This window comes from Equus asinus, chromosome 17 (genome assembly GCF_041296235.1).
Source record: "Equus asinus isolate D_3611 breed Donkey chromosome 17, EquAss-T2T_v2, whole genome shotgun sequence".
Taxonomy (NCBI): domain Eukaryota; kingdom Metazoa; phylum Chordata; class Mammalia; order Perissodactyla; family Equidae; genus Equus; species Equus asinus.
This window is the reverse complement of record NC_091806.1, coordinates 14643933-14653935: the sequence shown is the minus strand read 5'-3', so window position 1 is coordinate 14653935 and position 10003 is coordinate 14643933. Positions and strand designations below refer to the sequence as shown.

Here is a 10003-nt window from a genome sequence, read left to right as displayed (position 1 = left end):
CAGGCTGAAAGTACAACCTGAGAATTTTGGGGAAAACATGTTGCTTTACATTTGTCTAAATGAACTGCACATTCGAGTATTTACCAAAATAAAAGAACATCTTGTTCTAAAAGGCTTTTGCAACTATTCGCTCTTTCCTTTTTGCTTTTGTTTTATTTTCAACTAAAAGACACAAAACTAGAGTACCAAATTATATTACATAATTTCAAAATCAATATTTTAAAATAATGTATTCTAATTTTTTTTTTTTGAGGAAGATTTGCCCAGAGCTAACTGCTGCCAATCCTCCTCTTTTTGCTGAGGAAGACTTGCCCTGAGCTAACATATATGCCCATCTTCCCCTACTTTATATGTGGGACGGCTGCCACAGCATGGTGTACCAAGTGGTGCCACGTCTGCACCCGGGATCCAAACCGGCGAATCCCAGGCCACCGAAGCGGAACCTGCACACTCAACCGCTGTGCCACCAGGCCGGCCCCTGTTTTATAATTTTTATCCTAGAAAATTTACTGATCATACCAAATATTCCATGAAACATGGTCAAATTTCCTCAATCCTTTTTGTGTCCTCAAAAGATTTTTATTAAACTATGCATACATACACACACACACTTTCAAAGTGCTTGATAGGACCATTTACTTATGACTCTTGGTTGATACACAATTAAAAATTAAATTCAATGCATTGTTACTATCGTGACACATTATCATGATACATTATGAGTATTGCCAATTTTCTTCTACATCCCTAAACAGTAAGTTACATAAGACACATGATTTGAGATAAAGCATTCTGATAAAGAGCATTCAGTTTCCATATGGAAATGAAATTCTAAATCATGGGACAAAACACATAACACTTATTTTCTCGAATTAGAACCACAACACATGGATATCTCTCTACTCTCCACTTGTAAACCTTCATTATGATTAGTAAGACACAAGTAGAAAAGGCAAAGTCTTATATTTAATCTCAACTAGTCATTTGCTTAAAGCAGACAATTACCTGTCAATTATTAAAAAACTTTGTTAAAACTGGTCCCAGTCAGGGTTTATCTGTTATCTGCCATAGAGTTATCTGTTATTATCAAAGAAGAATATGTTTGATGAGGTAAATGTTTTCATCAATCTTTGCATGATATTGAGCCAAATTCTACACCTTCCCTAAACCCATGAGCTTTGAATTGCAACGTTATAGTTCTATAAGTGGCAGGTAACTTTCTCACACTGACTGTGGGCTTATCCCTATGTTTTGCTTTGACTCTTAAAATGTTAGCAGGTGAGACCCAACAGGAGCTTGATATATGCTTTTGTTGTTGGGCGTACTTCACTGCTACTCAGGATTCAACATAGACCACTAACCAAATGGTCCAATGAAGATGATATACATAGAGATGGGAAGATTGAATGTTAGCAGTCTTGGCACTCAAGGGACCCAGCTGGTATTAGCAGAGTCACTTCAGTTGAGTCATTAATGTAAAGGATTGTTATTGTTGTATCCCGCTGGAGTTCATGATTGTTTTTCATCAATAAATAACTGATGCCTGAATAAGATTGAGTATTTTATTATCAATGTTCTGGTGGCTATATTGTCCTATCATGGGGGAAAGTGGGTAAAAGATATTACGATTTCTGTGTGTTATTTATTAAAACTTAAAATGAATCTAAAATTTTCTCAATGAATTTTCCAAAAAATAAGTAAATAAGTAAAATGTACAGTCACATTGACATAATGGAGAAAAACTAGAGTGACGGGCACATATTTCCAAAATGTGTATCATTCTCTTGTGCCAATACATAGAGAAAATCATATTTTGTATTTGGTTATACTACCAATTGCAATTTAATTACACCATATTCTGGACTTTTTTTTTTTAAAAAAAAAGATTGTCCCTGAGCTAACATTGTTGTCAATCTTCCTCTGTTTTTTTTTGTTTTCTTCTCCAAGTCCCAGTACTTTGCCGTATATTATTGTTGTAGATACCTCTAGTTTTTCTACATAAGCTGCCACCACAGCATCACTCTTGACAGATGAGTAGTGTCATCCCAGGACCAGGAATCAATACTGGGCCATCAAAGTGTAATGCACCAAACTTTAACCACTAGGCCATCAGGGCTGGATCTATTGCAGTTTTGAAGGGAGACATATTTCTTATTTATTTTTGTTTGTCTGGGAATCTGCAGATGATAAGATGGATCTTATGTAATTGAAAATATGGATTTTTAAGAGATTTAATTTTACGTTGAACAGCTCTTAATGTACTATTTTTATATTAAGAAGTAAACTTTCTCATTGTATGCTATAATCCTTCAGATCATACCAAAAATCCTACACTTCACATGACTTAAATTGACTGAAATTTGACCTTGGCAATCATATGGTCATCTGTACTAACACAGAGGTCTTTACATTCCAATTTTTGAATCAAAAATGTAGGTTAAGTAGTCTGAGCTTTCATCCCTAACAGTATTTGTAATGTTAAGATTATTTTACTAAAAATTAGGGGGAAACGATATTGGACTGTCAATTGCAAGGTTACCATAGATTCATGTACTGCTTTGCTACTGAATAACTCTTACTAATACTCTCAAAAATAAATAATTAATGTTTCTAGGTTTACATTTTATTAAAGAACAATCTAGCAGCGATTAACTTCTTGACTGTCTCTTTCACGTCTTTGTTCCTAAGGCTGTAAATCAGTGGGTTCAACATGGGGATGACAACTGTATAAAAGATAGAGGCCACCTTGACCATGAGCCATGAACTCTTGGAGTTAGGAACACAGTAGAGAAAAAGGATGGTCCCATGGAAAATGGTAATGGCAGTCAGGTGGGAGGCACATGTGGAGAAGGCTTTGCGGCGCCCTCCAGTTGAAGGCATCTTCATGACAGTGATAAAGATGAAAACATATGAAGTAAGAACAATTATGAGGCTGCTTAATTCATTGAATGTGGCAGAGACTAAAATGATCTGCTGGCTAATGTAGGGATCAGAGCAGGAAACAGCAACAAGGGCAGCATGCTCACAGACAAAGTTATTTATGAAGTTAGTCCCACAAAAGGATAAGGTCAGCAAAAAACATGTGAATATTAAAGAACACACTATACTCCAAGAATATGATGCCCCCACTAACAGGGAACAAATCTTCTGAGACATTACAACTGTGTAGAGAAGAGGGTTACAAACTGCCACAAAGCGGTCATATGCCATTGCTGCCAACATGAATGTTTCTGTCACCACAAATATGCATGCTAAGAAGAATTGCATGATGCATCCTGTGAAGGAGATGGTTCTATCTTCCACAACCAAGTTTTCTAATAGTTTGGGTGTAACTACTGTGGAGTAACAGAAGTCAACAAAGGATAAGTGGCTGAGAAAAAAGTACATGGGGGTGTGGAGTTTGGGATTCATCTTGATAATCACGATCATGCCCAGGTTCCCCAACACAGTGACTGTGTAGATGAACAGAAATACTAGAAACAGAGGCAACTGGGTTTTCGGATATTCTGAGAAGCCCAAAAGAACAAAAGTGACTCCACCACTGTGATTTTCTTGGTTCCTGTGGACAAAATAAGAAAGTTGATCAAGAGTAGTAAGAACCAAAACTCGAAATAGGTAAGAGAATAGAAGAAATGTCGAGAGGTTCAATGGGTGTCTTTACGAGTGTTGCTGAAAATGATAGATTTTCACTGTTATATGTTTTCAAAAGTTAATATTCACTTATATAAAAATTACACAGTGAATAAGAATTCTGTGTGAGTGGAATAACCAAAAACAAGACTAGGAGAAGAAAAAACAGGAAGAACAAAAAACTGAGTAGACCCTGCTCTATTTTACATAATAAATCTCAGGGTAATCTTAGACAGCTGACTTCACGTGAAGGTCTGCTCTAACTCTTCTGAATCTGAACTTAGTAAAAATCGTCGCACTGGAGGAAATACATACAAGTTTCTATAGTTTCTTCCCTGCTTCACCTCTTAAGCTGTAAGACAATGAACTTATATCTACCAAAATTTTTTTAACATTTTTGTTTAAATCTCTAACATCCCTACAAAATCATGAATTTAATATTTATTTGGTTCGCTCACGTTGAACTAATTTTGAAAATAAATGTTATTATCCATGGCATGTTATATTATTCATCAAGAGGTGATCACAGTAAAATATGTACTGTGTCTTCAGTGATAATAGTAAAAACAATATTTAACAAAAAGTCCTTCTTTTTTCAATGTAGTAAATTTTGGAAGTAGGGTAGTGACAAACAATAAGAACTATGAAAGCCCTGGTCAATGGATATAAATTTCAGGCTGTAAGGAAAATACATTCTGTCCTTTTGTATTAAGTTTAAAGCTTTTCCAAAGACTGGTGTCAGGGTATAAACCCATCTCAAATAGGACACTATAATATTTCTTGAATATTACTTGATACCAGTAAGCATTTCTTCAACAGTGAAATGAGAATATTAATAATATAAAATTTAAATCACTAGAAAGAAAATGGATACTTTAATATTGAATTTAAAAGACATACAACATGTATGACACATGGTAGATATTCAGCTTTCTTGGTTACTGTAATTATAAATAATTGGTATGATTTCAAAAACCTTATTTGGTTGTGAAATTCAGGCCTGAACATGGACAGCAATCAAATGGTGGGGACATTTGGGAATACAATGTAGAAGTTCTTTCCTACAGAAACCACACAGTAGAAATACTGTAGGATTTCTCTGAGTATTTCAATGAAGTTGGATAATAAATATTCCCGATTCTCCTATAGGTTTTTTCTTTAGACTATAGCTTTCTCTGACTCCTACATGCTTCTGTCTGTAGGAGAAATATCTTTCAAAAACTAACCCACAACACATCCTCTATAAAATCTTTTACATGGTCTTTGTACTGCAAAGCTAGATTATGGCCATTTTTCCCAGGAACATTCCTTCAATTTGCAATATTCTATGCAACATGGAGAGAATAATTTTCCATGATTGCTTTAACCTGACCACCAATTACTTTAAAGATTCCAAATACTTTTTATTAGTGAATGCATAAAATTTATATTGTTCAGTTTGGCTTTACCAAGAATCCTTGCCTCTATAAATTAGACCTCTTTACCACTTAACATATATATTTTTTTAGTCATGATGGATTTATCAAGCTGTATTCCATAGCACCTGCTCATTTACATATAGTTTATTTTATCATTGTATTCTCATTTACATATAGTTTATTTTATCATTGTATTCTCATTCTTATAACGTCTCATTGTGCCACTGAATATTACCATCCAGTTAGGGTTAGAGTTAGGGTTAGGGTTAGACAACCCTGTCCTTGAGCTTGCATGAACAATGTGTCTAGGCAGCAATATTCAGGAAAGACAGAACATTGTTTCTTCTCCTTTGTATACACATAAACATTAAAATTATAACTTACAATTACTGTATGCTGTATCCTATAATCTACAAATATGGTTATTATTGTCATTTACTTCCTCAGAGATTATAGAAAGTGTGAAGACAAGGCCAATTTTTGTTATTTTCTATTTGCCGTAACGTTTACTTCATTGTTGGTACAATGTGGCTATCCAATGAGAAAACCAGAATGAATATCATTTTAAAGAGATAAGAAATCAGATTATAATACTATAAGCCCTCTCCTAGCCAAACTAAGTGGATTTGTGGGAACTTTGTTCTACACATGTGTTTGTCTACTCCAAAGGTCACTGGAACTCCATATTTTCCTTCTAAAGTAAAACAAAAGACTGAATGAACTCACCTAAATAAGGTAGCTCTTGAGTGATTCATTTCCTGAAGAATTCTTTGCTAAGATTAATGAACTCCAGGAGGCTCCTGCTTGACATCTAATTGATAGAAACCAATTGATAAGAAAAGTAGAAGTTCACGGAATATTTGATTAAATATTTCGTATAAGGAACATTTTTTCAGCCTATGAATAAAACTCCAAAGTATCAGAAATAAGATCATATCTGAAAACTAAATCTTAGTATCAAACTGTGTTACAAATATATGGCATCAAGACTTTAGGGATGTGGAGACCAGAACACATCACTGAGGTATTGCCTTAAAGATTGTAATTCAAGAAATTAGATGTAACACTGTCCCGTGTGATATCTTGCCGTATATTATTTTCCTAAAGCCCTGGGGCATTATTATCACCTGTACTCAATTAATCTTAAGAAAAATAAGCAAGACTGTTTATATTTTAACTTTACTTCGATGTAGAAAACAGAAATATGCAAGGGAAAAATTATCTATAAGACAATGGTAGAGATAGCTATTATTAATCCATGTTGAGTTTATTTTTTCTAATTTCCCTTGAAGGTATATTTATCTTCCCATGTTTCTAAATATAGAATTGCCTAAGTTACAATTTACATTGCTTATTTTTCCTTTGTTAGTAATACGTTGTAAACTTCATTTTCTATTCACGTTATTGGTATTGTTAGAAATTTGCTTTGGCCTTTTAAATATAAGTACAGTGCCCTCAGATGTTCATATTTACTATTGAATCTGAAAAACATTTTTCGGTAATATGTTTCCTAAAAATATCAGTTTATGAAAAAGATGATATATTCATTAATCTTGGTAACTCTATCCACCATGCCATTAAAGACACAGATGAAATTTACCAGTGACTTGATGCAGTAGATGATTATTTCTCATTAGAACATGGTCAAAAATACATTCTTTAACACTGAGTAGCTCTACTGCACATGGTAATATAGGGTCACAGGTTTCTTCAAATTTGTGGCTCACCGTCATTATAGTGCTTCTAAGGTTATGGTTCTCTTTTGTAAATGAAGAATCGATCATGGAACAATTCTGTAAATATATATATATGTATATTTTTTCCTGTGGAAGATTAACCGTGAGCTAACATCTGTTGCCAATCTCCCTGTTTTTATGTGAGCCATCACTATAGCATGGCCACCGACAGACAAGAGGTGTGATTCCATGACCCGGAACCAAACCTGGGTCAGGGAAGCAGAGCATGCTGAACTTTAACCAGTAGGTCGGCCCTGTAAATACAACTTTAGAAAAGCTCAATCTCATTGAAGCTGACCTCACACAGCACATAGCAAAATCAAGATCAGGAGATAGCAGTCCCAGAAACAATACACCTGAGGAACTACAGATTTAAAGTGATATGAATCTGTTAATTAAGGACATTGGCCTGTGCTTTTCTTGTAGTGTCTTCATCTAGCTTTGGTATCAGGGAAATTCTGGGTTCATAAAATTAGTTTGGAAGTTTTCCCTCTACTTTTTAGAAGAGTTTAAGAAGAATTGATGTTAGAGCTTCTTTAAATATTTGGTAGAATCCTCAACAAAAGATTAGTAAATAGAATCCAACAACATGCTAAAAGGATTATATAACATGACCTGGTGAGATTTTTCCAGGAATACAAGTGTGGCTTAAGACAACCAGTCAGTTCAATACACAGCATAAATAGAATAGAGAAATAAAACCACATGATCATCTCAATTAACACGGAGAAAGCATTTGACAAATTCAAACCCACTTTCATGATGAAAACACTCAGTAAACTAGGGATATTAGGGAAATTTCTCAACCAAATAAATGTTATAATGAAAGGAAAAAGGGCTATTTATGAAAAATCCACAGATAACATATTAAATGGTTAAAGATTGAAACTTTTCCACTAAGATAAGGACGACAAGGATGTAGCTTTCACCACTGCTGGTCTTTTTGTACTGGAAGTTCTAGCCAGAGTAATTAGACTATAAAAATAAATAAAAGGCATCCAAGTTGGAAAGAAGAAGTTAAACTATCTCTATTCATAGGCTTTATATATATATATACTTAATCTCAGCCTCAGTCTCTGAAGTAATTGATTTAAATTGATCAAAAGAAAAAAGCTTGTCCTCCTCTTAACTAAAATTCCATTGCTTCAGTCTTCGGTGCTACTGATAACTCATTATACAGAAAGAAGGAAGTAATTGAGTTCTTCACTTTATACGCTCTATCACTTCTAGTCCTAGTTTGCTCAGCATTTCCTCATGAATAGTTGTTTAATTACATTAACTCTCCTCTACGTCTGTTGTGACTATATGTATTTCTACTTTCTTTTGTTAATGTCGTGATTTACATTGCTGGATTATAAATGATAAGCCAAACTTGTATTCCTGAATTAAATCCCTCTTGGATATGATGTATTATCTTTTTTATATACTAATGAATTTATTTGTTCTTTTAAGTATTTGTTGATGTATATTTACGGTAAATTGCTCTGTAATTTATGTACCTGGTGATGCTGGCATCATCAAATGAACCGGAAAGTGTTTCCTTCTTATTCTTGTTCAGGTAAATTTAAGTAATATTGGAATTATATCTTTTTTAATTGGGGATAAGGGTATAGTTTTTATAAGGCTTTCCTGGAATTTTGATGATAGCATTAGGGAAATAAACACCAAATATAACTAGAAAATCACTCCTAGGTGTTGCTTCTCTCAGATCCACAAGCTCAGGACTACTTTCATACACTTTCTATTGGGCTTTATTCTTGTGCCTAGAATGCAACTTTTCTCATCAACAAGACTGTCCTTGAGCTTGCATGAACAATGTGTCTAGGCAGCAATATTCAGGAAAGACAGAGCATTGATGTAGCAGCTCACAATTCCTTCCCCTAACTGCCCATCTAAATTTCCTTTATCTTTCTCAGGGTCAGTCTTTTTATAAGATGATGAATAGTTGGGAAGACCAGTTATATGGTAAAAAGATCACCTACCACCCATGTAAAACTCATATCTTAAGATAATTGTCCAGCATTAGCAAATTCCCTGAAGTCTTGTTTATTACTAAACATGATATGAAAATTAATATTTACAAAATGCAGTCTATGTTCAACTTATAAAATTTTCTCCATTAAGTGACTATTAATTATATGCATTCTTTCTTTAAATCTTGTGAATATCTTCACCAAAAATCTTGACACAGCTCCTAAGAACTGAAACAGAAAGGCTGTACCAATCCAAACCACCAACAATAAATTAAATTAAGAAGAGTATGACTCATGCATAGGAATGAAGAGCCCATCATAGTACTTTGTCAAATCCTCGATGGAATCATTTACATAAACAAACGTGTACTCACTTCTTCATAAAATGTGTACATTCAGACTAAAGTTGTAATTTTAAAATTCTTGGAGAATATCTGTGTTACATTTGCATAAATACATGTCCTTTCAGAAGTATTTTCCAGGATAACCCAACAATCTATTGTAAAGAAGCTTGCAGGTATCCAGAGTTTTCTTTTTCTTTCTAATTTGTTTTGTTTTCCCCTGCAAGACAGAAATCTAATTACAGTTTCAAAATTATAATTAACCCAATTTCTATCATCTATGTTTATTTTTAAGATTAGGATCTTAAATCCAAGCATATGTCAAATATAGTTCACTCTATCCTGTGTTCACACCACCTAAATACATTTATTCTGTCATTAAAATATTTTATTAACGTACATACATGCCTATTGAAGTACTTCTTGGCTGGAACACTTAGTTGAGTATGCATGACATCTGGTTGACAGAGAATTAAAAGTTAAATAAATCACAGGACTGGCCCGTGGCACAAGTGTTGAGTTCACGAATCCACTTTGGCGGCCCAGGGTTTGCTGGTTCAGATCCCGGGTGCTGACCTACTGTACCGCTTGTCAAACCATGCTGTGGTGGGCATTCCACATATAAAATAGAGGATGATGGGCATGGATGTTAGCTCAAGGCTGATCTTCCTCAGCAAAAAGAGGAGGATTGCCAGTGGATGTTTGCTCAGGGTTAATCTTCCTCAAAAAGAAAAAATAAATAAATCAATCACATAATTCTATAATTAGATAGCCTGGATTGTTGAAGATATTGTTAGATATTGTTAAACAAGCAAATAAACAGGGTAGGTTACAAAGTTGGATAGCAAATCTTTATGGTAATGTAAATTAAACTTTTTACTTGGAAATAAAAACTTGATGATTTG

The 10003-nt window shown here is 34.1% G+C and overlaps 1 protein-coding gene across 1 annotated transcript; it reads right to left on the bottom strand.

Moving 5' to 3' along the window:
• Window positions 1-2616: 2616 nt before the first annotated feature.
• On the bottom strand, window positions 2617-5803 carry LOC106844061 (olfactory receptor 5D13-like). The gene is made up of 2 exons (XM_044750298.1): window positions 5775-5803; window positions 2617-3559 (listed from the first exon to the last, which is right to left on the bottom strand). The coding sequence occupies exons 1-2, from the start codon at window positions 5801-5803 to the stop codon at window positions 2617-2619; spliced, it is 972 nt and encodes a 323-aa protein (XP_044606233.1).
• Window positions 5804-10003: the final 4200 nt, after the last annotated feature.

Excerpts from the sequence above, each read along its gene's own strand:
- LOC106844061 (XM_044750298.1), bottom strand. The coding sequence starts at position 5,803 with ATGAATCACTCAAGAGCTACCTTATTTAG. Across the intron at positions 3,560-5,774 it reads TCAAGAGCTACCTTATTTAG|GAACCAAGAAAATCACAGTG; the intron begins GTGAGTTCATTC and ends TTTTGTCCACAG.